The sequence below is a fragment of the Cyprinodon tularosa genome, unplaced genomic scaffold, assembly GCF_016077235.1.
Source record: "Cyprinodon tularosa strain WSP-4 unplaced genomic scaffold, ASM1607723v1 ctg1150, whole genome shotgun sequence".
Lineage (NCBI taxonomy): Eukaryota > Metazoa > Chordata > Actinopteri > Cyprinodontiformes > Cyprinodontidae > Cyprinodon > Cyprinodon tularosa.
In genome coordinates, this window is record NW_024037949.1 from 22,720 (window position 1) to 38,432 (window position 15,713).

The following is a 15,713-nucleotide window of genomic DNA, read 5'->3' on the forward strand; positions in this document are numbered from 1 at the left end:
ATATACAATCCTTTTACTAACATTCCTGTATATTCTGTATAATCTGTGCATGTAGTTCCTATATTCATATTTATACGCAATGTTTTACAGTCCTTAACTAATACCTTTTGCTTGTACATACACCTGTAGTAATATGTATATCCTGTATAGCACTTCTGGAGAGATACAAACCACATTTCGTTGCTTTGTACTCGTGACAGTGCAATGACAATAAAGTTGAATTCTATTCTAAAAAGACAATGAGCTGAGGGATGTTAGAATAAAATGCTATAAGGGCTTGCCATACTCCAGTTGGTGGACGTCATCATGGAGGAGCAGCACAGACTGTAGCTGGGCAACACAACGCAGCACCTCCGCAGAATCATCCAGCTGCATCAAATCGTTTTATTTGGAAAGGTAAGAAAAAAATCATATTTCCGCTACAAGGCGTCCGCAGCCGATATTAAATTATTTGCGCCTTTCGGCTTCAACTGCGGATTATTTAGCGTCTGCGCTTTGCTAATCAGACAGGTAGGAATAATCGCTCGGTTTGCGGGATTACTCCTGCACGGAGGAGGATGCAGAACCTCTGAAAGGTTTGCTGATGCCTCTATGTGTTGTTATGTGGTTGCTGGAGAGGTTCTCCCGCACAGTTAAACCCCGCAGGGATCAGAGCTCGGTGCTGCAGCGGAGCGGAGCGCGGGTTAACCCGTCAGCACCACGGACAGCTCCGAGGTTTTTTAGCCTGAAAACAGAGAAAAACAGAATGACCAAAAGGAGAATCTATCCTCTGTACTCAGGTCATCACTGAAACGAACCAACACAGGAGACAGCTGAGGGGTCACAGCCGCCAAGATGAAGCATTTCCTCAGGTAAGAATCAAGATGGAGGCAACGCATCAAAACATGACGGAAATGAATGTTCACTCAAAGCATTCCCAGTTCTCCCATCTAAGATCTTCCCAGTTAGTGGTGTGTGTAACTGAGTGCTGAATGGGAGGCTCTTTATAATGAAGCACATGTTAACCAAGAGGCCTCCAGAGTCTTTTCTATTAAAAGCTCAGCATGTTCCTCATTTAGCTGTAAAAACCAGAGCTTTGATGCTCAGACAGACTGTACTCATTCAGCCGTGCCAGCGTTAGGGTGCAAAAATAAATGTTATTTATTTAAAAATTCAGGTTGAAAAAAAGATGGAAAAAATGACCTACTTAAAAAGTATATTTCTTTTATATTCATTATTGCAGTCTGAAGTGATATCAGCATTTCACATCACATTATCAGCCATACAGAGAGTAGAAATAAAATGTACTTCATTCATTACATTACAGTAATTTTCAAGTTTTTCCAAAATGTTCATCCCTCATCTCAGAAAGTGAAATATATATTATGATAGAATCATTAAGGGTAATGTGAAATATTTCACATTAAATATTTAAATATTTTTTTCTAATTCTGATGATTATAGATAGTGAAAACCTCAAATTTAGTGTCTCATAAAATACGAATGTTGTAGATACGTTTATTGTTGGAAGCTCATGCTGTCACATTTTAATTATCTAAGTAGCTCCAAATTGCTATAAAGTGTCCCTTTATCTATAAATTGTTCCAATTAGGGCTGCAACTAACTATTCGTTTGCAAATCGATTAATCTGTTAATTATTTTTTAATTAATTTAGTTAATAATCAGATAGCCAAAGGTTCCTTAAAGAACCCCTTTTACAAAATCAAACCAGGTAAAACTTTTCCACTTGATGAGTTTTGGATATAGCATATAGACACACAAAAAAGAGCTTTTATCTTAAATGCAAAATGTTAATTTTTTATTTTATTTACAATTTTAGTTTAATCACTGCTCTAAGTGGGTCGCTCTGTCAGATAAAAGCATGTTTAAGAGTCTCTATACTCCATTTAATGATCAATCAATTACTAAATTAGTTGACAATTATTTAAATAATCGATTAATCACGATTAATCCGATTAATTGTTTCAGCTCTAGTCTCAATCTGTGTCAGGCTACACAATCATGGAGAGGACTGGTTCATGAACACATGTCCAGAAGTAATAATAACATAACTGCTGTTGAAGAAGTCTAGTCAAGAAGTTAAGCTCATAACCTTTTTCAATTAAGATCGGATCATCTGCTTACGTAAGAGTTAAAATACAACCATAAGCCATGTATTCTGTCCTCATCAAGCATGTGGCGATAGGGGAAAGAAAATAATTTAATTTTGATTGGAAGGAAGGAACCTCCAGAGGAACCAGATTGAGCCTCAACAGGATCACAGCTAACCGGTCAGGAGTCTTTTGCTAGAGCGGAGGCTCATCACCGATTGCCATAATAAGTGGTGTCCAAATAGTACCGACCGTGTAGGCAAAGGAGTCCGTATGTTTTCTGTTATAGCTCCTTTAGCATTGGGATGTTCCTATCTGGCTCTAAGAACCTATTAGGTATGATAAGAGGCATAAGCACAGACCACCTTATGGAAATGTAGAAAAATAATTAACACATACTTTCTTAACGTGTTAAGTCATTGGGTAAGTCCCAATGACATCATCTCAACACCAATCACTATGCAGGGGACCAAAACTTCTTGCCTGGTCTGTCAGGCCAAACAATGACCCTAAAGTCTTCCTTTTCAGTGGCATGGGCCAGTTTTGGGAATTGCAGGCCCAAAATGACCTCAACGACTCCCCATTACTAAGGGTTGGACCTGTCTTTTCGGTTTAATTTGCATGTTTTCTAAGCCATAACAAGGCTTTTGTTTGTGTCACTCTATAAGCTTGGAACTCAACGCTACTCTAGACATTTTTAATTGAAAAAGCTTCCTGGATGGGAAGCAAAACTTCTTCAAACGTGGAAAACAAAGTTCAGTGGTTTACTTTTTTACTTTTTAAAGTATTTTGGAAGCTCACAGGATCACTGAGTCTGGAGCAACACCTCTATAATTTACTTTTTAGGAAGAGTCACAGTTGAACAAAAAGGTAATGAAGTAGATTTTATATCAATAACAGTTTATCCTATTTGTGACATGCACAAAAATCAAGATTTTAATAACTGATATAGCAGAACTGTGAGGAAAACCTTCTATATTTTTTTATTAGGAAGAACGTTTTTGTCACAAAAAAGAAAATTGGTTAAATAAGTTTATGTTTTTACGGCTGGTCTATTACTTATACACAGAGAAGGGTCACTTGCACCTTATTTATGTTCCTAGATATTCCATTCAAAAGCCGACACACATATAGACAAGGATGGGAAGTACAACTACTTCGTTACTGTACTCAAGTAGATTTTTCTGATATTTTTACTTTACTTTACTACTTATTTTTATGGTGATTTTTTACTTCTACTCCTTACATTTTTACACAAATATCTGTACTTTCTACTCCTTACATTTTAAAAAATTGGCTCGTTACTTTAGTTTTGAATCATTTCAATGGAGTTACCGTTATTATTTTTCACGTCATCAATACCAAATTCAATCTAATTGGATGGGAATCTACGTTGCATTTGACGCACTACTACAAGATGAATCCACAGATTCGGCGGTATTCATTCACGGCAAATCATTGCAGCTTGGTGGCGGTGGCGTTAGCATAGTAGCATGGACGACGAGATGATTGAAAATGAACACAACGGAGATCTAGTCCTATTGGCTGAAATCCATTTAAAATGTAGGCAACGGCATGAAAAAAGTGGTTTCTACTTTTACTTTTATATTTTAAGTAAATTTACAAGCCTGTACTTTGTTACTTTTACTTGAGTAAAGGAGTTTAATCAGTACTTCCACTTTTACCAGAGTATTTTTTAACACAAGTATCTGTACTTTTACTCAAGTACGGAAAGTGAGTACTTTTGCCATCTCTGCATATAGATGCTTCTGGAAAGGTCTAGTCTCAATTTTCTTGAAATTTGTCCAGTTGAGACAAAGAAACAAAATTTCTACAGGCTATAAAACCATCACAATATATTCTGTTTGCAACTGAAATCCTAAAAAATAAAGGTACAGAACCCAAATCTGTTATGTGGTAAACAAAAGATTGATAATCATCTAAATGTGCATTCATTTTTTTCAAACTATATTTTTCCTATTAAAAATGTTACAAAAATAACGCCTGGAAGCTTCAAACTGATATGGTTTAGTCAAATTCCAGGTTTTTCCAGGAAAATAAAAAACTGCATTTAACAACCATTAATGATTATTTCTTATTTTTCAGTTTTTCTTCTTTTCTTCTCTGCAGAGTGGTCACCCAGTTCTTTGCGTTCCTTTACTGTAAATGTCTGTGGCGGGGCCTAAAGTTTGTTGCCAGGAAGTTCACAGGCCGCTGTGAGCTGCAGCGAATCTGCTACAACAACAAGCCGGGAGCTCGCAGGACCCTGAAGATAGGTAAGCTAGCGTCGGACCCACAACCTGCCTGACACTTTAACTCTGGACAGTGTACACATACAAAGATACACATCTATAGTGCAGGGCTTCTGCCATGTGTGGAACCATCTCTATTTCATATATGTTTAACCAAACAGTCAATTATGAATGCTTAGTCCAGCAGCTTAAGAGAAAAGCTTGAATATTTAAGAACAATAATCTGTTTTTGTAGTTAAAAATGAGATTATTTGTCTCAGTGACGCTCTGAAAAATGTATTCAGTTCATTGAACAAATCTTCATATTAGACGGAGAGGACCTGGGTCAACTGGCACGTTTTGAAATGGTTAAGAAAAAAAAAATATACTACTAATCAACCAGATCCTTTGGTGAAAAACAGCACCAGCGGCTCATTGTTAGAAAGTAGTCTGACAGGAAAGGGGTGTAAGACAGGGGGAGAGACATGCAGCAAAGGACCACAGGCCGGATTGAACCCGGATCGGCCACGATGAGGACTAGTGCCTCTGTACATGGGCTGTGTGTGCTAACCACTGCACTACAGAAGCATGCTCCGATCAACATTTTTTAGTAAATCAAGAATTTGCTTATATTTTCAAAAGTTTAATTCAGTTTCTCAAAGCATACACTGACCTGTTAAATTTCAGGCATGTAGAACTGCATAAATAGAACCTGTCTGAAAACATGAAGTAGGATAATGGGTCTCAAATCTTGACTGGATGGATGCAATATAAAAATTTTAAGGTTAAAGAGCCCTGTGTGACCTACTTGAAATCCTCATAGATCTCCCACACGACTCATCTGGGAAGTCACAGACACATGTAGATACTGCCTCAGTTGATTTAAGAGGTCATGATTCAGAAACAGGAAAGAAAGACTGGGCAACAATGGCCTCTTTGAAAGGGGTAAATAACTAGAACGACTACTGACACAAAAGAACACAAACATCCTTCTTCTGTTTAACAGATAACTTCTTGTTTCTCCTATGGAATTTGGGGAAGTATTGTATGGATGTATGAGACAAAATAGGAACTTTATGGAAGGAACAGATAATAGCTGCAGTAAGTCATGGTGGTTGTATGAAGGTCTGGATCTACTTTACTGTTTTACCTCAAGCTCAGTAACTTGGTAAAAAAATCTGGTAACATTTCAACAAGTCCACCTTTGAGCAGCTAACAAAAACATTTAGCTGACTGGGATTGACCTAGTCAAAGTCCAGACAGCGCATATAAGAATTCCCTGGCACCACTTTTAACAGGTTGGTATGCTACAAAAACACTCCAATGTGTCTCAGTAAATAAAACTAGAGAAGTAGAGAGGGTCTAAATTCCTCCTCAGTGATGATAGTCAGAAACACTTCATGGCCGCTCCTGTAACCAGTTACTAGGGTTAAGGGAAGATAAAGTCAAAGTTATTTTTTTTTTTTGCATCATTCTAACACTTTGCAATATTTTCCTTTCAGAGTCGTCCATGCGTTACTCCAAGTATGAGGTATGAGTCTTCATTAATAGATGGGAGTACAGTATTTTATTTATTTTCCTAACTCTGTCATTTAATCTGTTATTTTTATACACTTTTTAAAATCCACATTTGTGTGACTAATTTTACTTTTATTGCTGTAACACCACAGTTTCCCTATTGGGGGACAATAAAGAGATTTTCCTTTCTATTTTATTTTGATTCTAATCTCTGAAATGAATAAATTTACTTTTTTCCTTTCCTTGTCCACCCCAGCTGCTGCAATCGGCCCTTAGTGCCCACCCTGACAAAGTGGAGAAGACCATCGATGACATCATGGCCTTAAAGAAGATCAACCCAGACACCAATCCACAGTAGAACTCCTCACTGCCGCATTCATGTCACCTTTTAACCTTCGAATCATTTTAGTTTGAATGTTGTGTTAAACTGACGTTAGTAGGGGACGATCAGTTTGGCCACTGCAGATGAAGTCCTTCTCACTGCCTTTCTCTGTGTTTCTCCAGGCTGGGCATCTCTCTGCAGGCCAGTCTGTTGCAGATTGTGGGCTACAGGAGTCTGATTGTGGAGGTGGAGAAGCTTCGCAGGGAACCTTATGACTGTGAAAACGCTGAGCATGAAAACATGCTGATGAAGGTTCAGTAACCTGTCAATTATTAACAAAATTATTTCCATTTTGTCTTTTACTAATCCCTGATTTATAAGAGAATGGGGTTGTCTTTGAGTTCTTCAAGTTCAAAAGTTCATGCAAACACTAGGATTAACGAGCCGATAAACGATTTCAAAAAAAGCTAAAATAGTGATTTCATGGAAGAAACATGGCTGAAGATTCTGTTTGAGCAACAACTTAAATATCCTTCTTCCTTGTTTGACATCATAGAAAATCAAAATGAAAAAATAGAGGGAATCATAGCTCTCTATCAGTCGGTTTCAACTAAGTAAGTCTAGTTTTCAGAGGTTCAAAGAGTTTATGCAACAATGTTTTATCCATTATACGGTTAAGGAAGGAGAGGAGTTCTGGAGTTCTATATTAAAGAGATTTTATCCATAATCCTGACCTTTAACCCTATTTACCAGTTTTCCGTTGCAGTTCTCTGAGAGTTGAGGTTAAATCAGACCGAAAGCGGTCACCTGCTATAAGCTGTCCTCTGTGTGTGTCTGTTTGCTGCAGCTATGGAAGGAGCTGCGTCCTGACACCCCCCTCACTGCCCGCATCTCCAAACAGTGGTGTGAAATCGGTTTCCAAGGCAACGATCCTAAGACTGATTTCCGAGGGATGGGACTGCTGGGCCTGCAGAACTTGCTGTAAGCTCAGAACCTGAAAACGTCAAAAGAACCCATTTCTCTTTCACTTGAAACAGAAAACCTGCAAACTCATCCTTTACTTTTTCAGCTGGCCAGTAGAGCTTTAATACTTGATTTGCTAATTTAAATTTGATCTCTCTGCAGGTACTTTGCAGAACATGACAAGGCTACTGCTCTGCAGATGCTCCAGGATTCACTACAACCAAAGCACAAGTATGTTGGTGTAAAGTTGAACTGAGCAAATGGAAGGGAATCTGTTATGTGTTTAGGTGGAATTACAAATGTAAGATCAGACAAGCATTTCAATTAGCTTATCAGTCAACTAAAACTTCAATTATAAAGCACAATAACTTGTCATAAGGCAACTAAAATGTTGTTTTGGCTGTTTTTTGCACCATGTCCTGCTAATTTGACCCACAGTGTCACTAACGTGTGATGCAAAATTTTGACCAACTCTCATTTTCAGAAATGTTTGAATTCAGCCATATTTACGGGTGTATTTTTAGTAAATTTAGTAAACAACATTTCACTTACAGAAAAAGTGATCAAGAGTTATTGTTTGCATCTTGCTTTAACATCTAATATTACATCTTATAGTGCAGCTAAGCTAACTGTGTTGTCCTGGTCTCTAAGTGTATTTCTTTACTTTCTAAAACTCTGAGCTTGTGTATCTCCTGTGCTTCTACCACCTCTCTCCTCCATTCCTTTGCCTGATTAGCTTCACCCTTCCAGCTCCATGTCATTCACTGCCTCACTATTTTCTGACTGCTGCTGCTCGCTTTGTTTGGCATCTGCATATCAGTGAGTTTGTCTCATTTCTCAAATGAAGATTCTTCTGTTGTATTCTTTTGCACTTCACTGTCATCACTGCCGCTCCCTTACTTTCTGTCCATCCTGTGCACTGTAGGAGCACTCACAGAACGCCCAGGTACTAACCTCCACTTTCATTCACTTGCTCTCTTTTTGCATTCATAAACTTTTCATTGATACATTTTGGAAAAATAAGCTCTTAAAGGTTTTATTGCAGTTTAACTTAAATCTTTGGGTTACTGTGATTAGAAAACAAAAAAACAAGCACTTCCATTGGTATTCAGTACATTTTGATGTTTTCTGATTTGCTCCTTGTCTCTGATTATTTATTATTTTTATGACTTTATCCGTTTTAGTTCCATTTGATCACCTGCTACAGTTTTTACTGAAGACTCAGTATGAGATTATTTTAAACATGCAAAACGCTGGCTATGTCTGCTGGACGCTCTCAGTGTCGTGTCATACGTTGATGTTCCGAGACTCACCTTTGTTTCCTTCACAGTGAACTGAACAAGCCAGACTGGGAGCAGAAGAATCATGACAAAGCAATCGGGTAAGTGATTAAAAAGCAGCTTTTACATGTGAGCATGTTTTACTCAATATCTAGAGCAGGGGTCACCAACCTTTTTAAGGCTGAGGGCCACTTCAAGGGTACCGAGACGTAGGAAGGGCGACTATTACTGACAAATGAGCTGCAACGGTTAGCGTTAGCCTAAACTTTGTTCATTATCAACATATTTTTATTGTTTCTGTTAATTTCTAAGTTTATTTAGACATTGTCATTTTGAAATCTCTATAAATGATTGAAAAGAAGAGCAACAGAATAAAATGAAATTACAAACTTATCCCACTGGTGGGTTGTTCTTTATTTAGAAGACTCTGAGGGCCCCCCCATGTGGTCCTTGAGGGCACCTTGGTGCCCACGGGCACCGCGTTGGTGACCCCTGATCTAGGGCAGCAGAAGTCCAGCCTGAACACATGTTGTTTGTGTTCAGACTGCAAAAAGTTGGTAATCAAAACATGAGACACAGGGTAAAAAAAAAATATGCTTCTGTGAGCTTCTGTAAGCTGAGACCAGCAGTAAATATAATAAACAATAATCACCATGTGTGTTTCTGTCTTTGTCTCTGTAAAGTGTCTTAACATATGTTGTGAATTAGTGCTATATAAATAAACTGAATTGAATTGAAAAATTTGTGGTAAAACCAACCTAACAGACCCTCCACACCCTCCAGATATTCTTTTGCCATCGTGGGCATCAACATCACAGACCTGGCCTACTCTCTGCTTGTGAGCGGAGCTCTGAAGACCCACCTGTACAACGTGGCCCCAGAGATGCCCAACCTGCAGCACTTCCAGCAGACCTTCTGTGAGTACAGCCTGTCGGCTCATTCAGCACACGGTTCCTGAAAGGTCAGACCCGTTTTATTTTTTTATTTTTTTTATTGTAACAATCACTTATTTTAAAAAAAAAGAATTAAAGTTGCTTGAAAAAATAATTCAATTTTAGCCTGTGAGAATCAAGCAGAAATAGAAAAAATGTTGTTTGTTTCATTGATACAAAAGTCAAATTTTCTGCCAATAATTTATTTGACATTTTGCTGAAGGAAATTAAAAAATTAACTTACTAAGTTATTATACTAAACATTAAAGTGTAGTTGGTGGAAAGACAAGCAGCAGTCTTTTTTCCATTAAATAATTAGTAAGCAGGAAAATATAACTTTAAAAGCCTTTGAGGGAAATTGATCCCACTATGAAACCACCTTTAGGAATACAGAAATATCTGTGTTTAATTAGGCAGTTTATTTTTAATGCAAAGTAAATGAATGAATTACCCTCACCAGCTTCCAATGGAAAACATTCATTAGAACGACAATAAAAAGTTTAGCTCTTGTGTAAAAAAAACTAGAGATTCTTTTAATTCTTAAAATAAAGTTGTTTTTTTAATGTTACATAAGTTATTACAAAACAGAACAACCTCAAATACTATTATAAGGACAGTAGGGGGTGATCGTACTTTTCTGTGATGAGATAACAAAAACTCTGATCGCAATGCTCCCAATGCTCAGCAAATCCCAAGCAAATCCGAAAATCCCATCACAACACTTGTAATATGTGTCTCAGTCCCCTTCAGTGTCCACCACATTGGATAAGTCCATTTGCTGCGCATGTGCAGAAAGGTCCAAACAGACAGCAGCAAACCATTGAAAACAATGCGAAGAGCGGTGGTGCCAACTTAGCGCTTTTGTCGCTATATTAAGAGACATTTCAGACCCCTCTAGCACTTACATTTTAAAAAAGCGGCTATTGCTAAATCTAGCGACTTTTTTCTGCTACTTGAGACTTTGGCGACAACATCCAAAAGCAGCGAACTCTGCTCTCCAGAGCAAGTAGATTGGTAACCCCGCCTCCTGCTCTCCTCTATGTCTGCTGTCGTCATTCATGCAGCTATTATTTCATCCAAATGAAAAATGGAGAACAGATAAGCAGATCATGGCTTGTCTACAGTCAAAAGAAGGACTGGGTTATTTACTTTTGCCGTCGCCTTTTTGGAAACACAGGAAGGAGCAATTAAGCAAGTAGTGATTGAAAAAATGTTTAATTTCTTTTGAGACAGCATGAAAAGTCAGCTAAGTACAAAACATAGAGATAAAAACAACGAGAAAAGGGACAAGAAGAGAAAAACGTCGAACAAATAATATATGTCTATTCTATTAAAATTTCTGTATAATGGGTCTGTCTTATGTGTTGTCTTCTCCATTCAGAGGGCCCCATGCCTGTCTTTGCCTAGGGCCCCAAATTACCTAAATCCGCCCCTGACGTCAGAGTGAACCAAGGCCAAAAACAACAAACAAAAGGAACTGTCTCAAGCATCAACATTTACTTATGAAAATAAATCAAACCAAATGACAAAAACTTACCTCCCTAACTAAATAAACAGGAGAAAACCATAACGCAACATAAACAACGATTACCTCACTTTAATTATACATGGCATTTCAGAACATACAAGGTCCAGCAATGTGGCTGTTTGTGTCATGATTGGTTTTATATCAAACCCACATGCAGAACACAACGGAGGCTGGGTAAAAGTTTAACAGAGTTTATTTAAGATATTGACACACAAAAAAACATGAACTGGATCTGGAACAGGTTGGGTTCACTGAAGTCTGCAGAGATGATAGGCCTTGGAAAAACGGTCGACGATGGTTAAAATGGTGGACATACCTCTGGAAATCGGGAGACCTGTAACAAAATCTACGGCGATATGTGACCAAGGAATCGGGCTTGACGTTCTTGGAACCAGGTCTGTAAGAGATAATGAGGTTGAAACGGGAAAAGAATAATGACCATCTAGAGTGACGTGGATTGGATCGTTTTGCCGATTGGAGATAAGCCAGGTTTTTGTGGTCTGTCCAGACCAATACTGGATGCTCGGCCAGCCTCGAGCCAGTGTCTCCATTCCTCCAGGGCGAGTTTAATGGCAAGAAGTTCTCGGTCTCCAACATCATAATTTTGCTCCGCTGGTGAGAGTCTACGTGAAAAAAAGCACAGGGGTGAGTCTTTTGGTCTGAGTCAGATTGCTGAGATAAAACAGCTCCAACACCGGAGTCAGATGCGTCCACCTCTAAGATAAACTGCTTAGAGGGATCTGGCTGGATAAGGATGGGTGCTCTGGAAAACAGGTTTTTTAATTTATCAAAAGCGTTCTGGGCTTCAGGTGTCCATTGAAAGGTCTTCTTCACAGAAGTCAGAGTTGTGAGAGGTAGAGCTGTTTGACTATAATTTCTTATGAAGCGTCTGTAAAAGTTTGCAAACCCAAGAAATCTCTGAAGCTGTTTGCGGTTTTCAGGTGTCGGCCAGTCCAGAACTGCCTTTATCTTGTCTTCGGATGGCTTCACCTCGAGCACAAACCCTAAAAAAGTGACAGATGGTTGGTGAAATTCACATTTTTCTGCTTTCACAAAGAGTTTGTTTTCCAAAAGTCTCTGAAGAACTAGACGAACATGTTTCTTGTGGTCTGAGAGGTTCTTGGAGTAGATCAAAATATCGTCGATGTACACAAAAACGAATACGTTCCAAAAATCTCTGACGGCGTTGACTAGAGCTTGAAAACAAGCAGGAGCGTTTGTGAGACCAAAAGGCATGACCAAATACTCAAATTGCCCTAAGGGGGTCTTAGAGGCTGTCTTCCATTCGTCTCCTTCTCTTATTCTAAGGAGGTGATATGCGTTTCTCAAATTGCACTGTTGCACAGGTTCAAACGCTGATGCCAATAATGGTAGGGGGTACTTATTCTTGACGGTTATCTGGTTAAGGCCTCTGTAATCTATACAGGGTCGTAGGGAACCATCTTTTTTACCCACAAAAAAGAAACCAGCACCAAGAGGAGATGAAGATGGACGAATAATTCCAGCAGCTAGAGACTCATTGATATATTTTTCCATGGTCTCGCGTTCAGGTTTGGAGATGTTGTAAAGTCTACTGCTGGGAAGGGGGGCTCCTGGTAGTAAATCTATGGCGCATTCATATGGTCTGTGAGGTGGAAGAGACGTCGCACTGACCTTACTGAAGACTGGTGCCAGATCATGATACTCGGAAGGAACAGAAGTAAGGTCAGGAGAGTCCATCTCCCCCCTACCTCTAGGGGACTGAATAGCAGGAGCCGCAGAACGAAGGCATGACTCGTGACAGGAAGTGGACCAAGACTCAATGTGGCGTTCAGCCCAGTTGATATGGGGGTTATGACGTTCCAGCCACTCGAATCCCAGCACCAGAGGGGAGCATGCAGAAGGAAAAACAAAAAACGTTAATGTTTCACGATGGTTTCCAGAGATTAAAAGTTCTAGAGGTTGTGTCTGATGAGTGACTTGATGAAGCTTCTTTCCATCAATAGCAGATACTCTGAGAGGCTTAGATAAAGGGACAGTCTCAATATTTAATTGCTGGACCAGATCTAAATCAATGAGATTTCTTTCACACCCAGAGTCAATGAAAGCCGACAAGGTGAGATTCTGGTTGGAGAAAAAAAGAGTAGCAGGCAACATCAGATGAGGATTTTCAGTTTTCAGATGGCCCATCAGACTCCTCAATTCCTCTGACGGGCCCTGGCTTTTGACTTAGCCGGACATGAAGCAATGAAATTGCCAGTCTCACCACAGTACAGACACAGATTGCCCCTAAATCTTCGTTGTCTTTCCTCAGGGGATAGCCTAGTGTGTCCAATCTGCATGGGTTCGACCTCCGCTCCATCTGAGTGAGAGACTTGGACAGGCACAGAAAGAGTCTGGTTTTTAGACTTTGGCTTGGAACTGGGTTCTGCGGGTCCAGAAAAAACAGAAGCATTGTTAAATGCAGGAGCTGACACAGAAAAATTTAGACTTCTTTGTCTAGAGTTATTTCTAGTTCGGAGTCTGTTATCCAGTCAGATGGTTAAACGGATTAAGTCCTCCAAACTAGCTGGTTCGTCGATCGTGGCTAGTTCGTCTTTGATGTTATCATTTAAAGCCTTAAAATAAGCATTCGTTCCAACCTGAAGCTGCGGCTTTAACCCGGAAGTCAATGGAGAACCTAGCCACTGTAGAATTTCCCTGTATTAAATTTAGCAGGGCTCGGGAATCAATTGTTTTATCTGAGTCGTGGTTAAATACTTGGGAAAACTCAGATATGAACTCGGAAAAAGTACAAGAAAAACTGGACTCTGAAGAGAACCTTGCCTCCGCCCATTCAAGAGCTCGTCCAGTGAGTTGAGAGAGAATGAAGGATATTTTTTTTCTATCATTCGGATACCTGCCGGGAGAGTGCTCAAAAAGTAAACGACATTGAAACAAAAATCCCTTACAATCCTTTTGGTTACCTGAAAATCTTTCAGGCGGACTAGGACGGAACTCAGGAAATGACGTCACTGCCGGTGACCTTAGAGGCGGAAGTGGATCCGGAACAGGACGTACTGCTGGCGTGGCATTAGCATTTCCCATGTAGCTGGCATACGTTTGTAGCATTTGGTTCTGATGTTCAACTTTAGTGTGTAACTCACGGAGGGTATGCGCATGTCCAAGGATCTGAGCGTCCTGTTCCTCAAGCCTCCTACGGAGGTGATCTGCTGGGCTTTGTGTTTGGCCGCAGTGTTCTGTCATGATTGGTTTTATATCAAACCCACATGCAGAACACAACGGAGGCTGGGTAAAAGTTTAACAGAGTTTATTTAAGATATTGACACACAAAAAAACATGAACTGGATCTGGAACAGGTCCGGGTTGGGTTCACTGAAGTCTGCAGAGATGATTGTTTGATTAGCTGGGCAGGCAGATGATTAATGAGTCCTTTTAGATAATTCTGATTCTACCTTGACGGGGTCCAGGCTTCTCTTGTGAGAGAGGGAACCGTTGGGTCCAGTGACTGTTGGTTCAGCAGAGTACACAAGCAGCTGCAGCGTCTAGCTTCTGACTTTGAATGGCAGACCTTGATCAGAGTTTCCAGCTCTTCACAGAGAGCAGCAGGGGAAATCCAAATAGGAATCTTCAGGTTTGGCTCACCTGGGCTGGAAGGCAGGTTAAGCTCACCCAGAGCTTCAGGCTTGAGACAGGTTTCCTGTGAGCAAAGACAGAGGAAGGTTAGAACCAGTTTTCTCACTTAGAGACAACTTAGATTCTTTCAGGTAACAGAGGCTCAGGTTGCTAACCAAACTAAGGTCAACACTGGGGCGTTGAAGGAAGGTCTGGCAGCTGCTTAAGAAGGGAAGGTCTCCTGATGAATAGATGCGTCTCAGGTGTGCTGGAGGGCTCCAGCCCAGGAGACCCACGGCGCACTCTGCTGGAGGAAGGTGATACATCCCCAGATCCCAACAGTTTGGGACATGCAAAGAAGAGAGATGACAATCTGTGTGCAACATCGTCTTTTATATACGTCTTGGTCCAACAATCTGCTTTCTCTTTCTGTCGGCACCTGAAAACTCATATTTACATTAAGACAATAGCTTATGGTTAAATTCGTAACACATTTTACTGATGACTCTTTTGACACATTTTTGTTACATTATGTCTAGAAAATTTCTCATAGTTAAAAACAGTTTCATTGTCTTTCTTAAGGTTAAAGTTTAACTGAGATTTTAGTAAATAATCACAACATGAATCAGTTTTGGAAAAGTATAACCCAGTGAGCAACAAATGTGGTTTTAGCACATGTACATTTATGTGTGGATCTGTTTATCTACTGAGAACAGCAGTGATAGTTGACGCTTCCTATTGTAGGTTACCTAATGCAGGAATTCCACCGCTTCTGGATCGAGGAGGATCCCAGCGACATCATGGAGTTCAACCGGGTCCGCACCAAGTTCCACCGGAGGATCCTGCGGCAGCTGAAGAACCCGGATATGGCTTTGTGCCCCCACTTCGCCGCCTCTGACCTCCACCTGGTCAACCTGTAATATCTACCAACTCAAAACCCTCCCAGAAGATCTTCAACAGGTGTTCGGTAGGCCGGTGAAAAAAAATAAAAATCCCACTCACGCAGATGTTTCTCTGAACTGCTGGAGATACCTGAGGAGAAGATCCTCCTCCTCTCCTCAGCACAAGTCGTCCTAGCTCACGTCATGTTGCTTCACTGCCAACAGCTCACAATACACACAGTTAACCCATCCTGCACCTGATCCTTCCCCATGCCGTCACCATGCTGGACAGGGGGGATTCAGGCCACATGAAAAACACGCAGGAACAAAAAAAAAAAACATATGATCTCACTTGGTCAGTGCTGACATAAACA

At 40.0% G+C, this 15,713-nt stretch overlaps 1 protein-coding gene across 2 annotated transcripts; it reads left to right on the plus strand.

The window, feature by feature from the left end:
• Positions 1-275: 275 nt before the first annotated feature.
• elmod1 (ELMO/CED-12 domain containing 1) lies at positions 276-15,444 on the plus strand. Of its 2 annotated transcripts, XM_038306190.1 has the most exons (12): positions 276-396; positions 780-851; positions 4,221-4,366; positions 5,824-5,852; positions 6,096-6,193; positions 6,344-6,473; positions 7,009-7,142; positions 7,287-7,355; positions 8,050-8,070; positions 8,455-8,505; positions 9,188-9,321; positions 15,203-15,444. In XM_038306190.1, exons 2-12 carry the CDS (start codon positions 835-837, stop codon positions 15,376-15,378), a joined length of 1,005 nt encoding a protein of 334 aa, XP_038162118.1. In that variant the 5' UTR covers positions 276-396; positions 780-834; the 3' UTR covers positions 15,379-15,444. The 2 variants fall into 2 exon arrangements, with proteins under 2 accessions (XP_038162118.1, XP_038162129.1); XM_038306201.1 differs by lacking the exon at positions 8,050-8,070.
• The last annotated feature ends 269 nt before the right edge of the window (positions 15,445-15,713 follow it).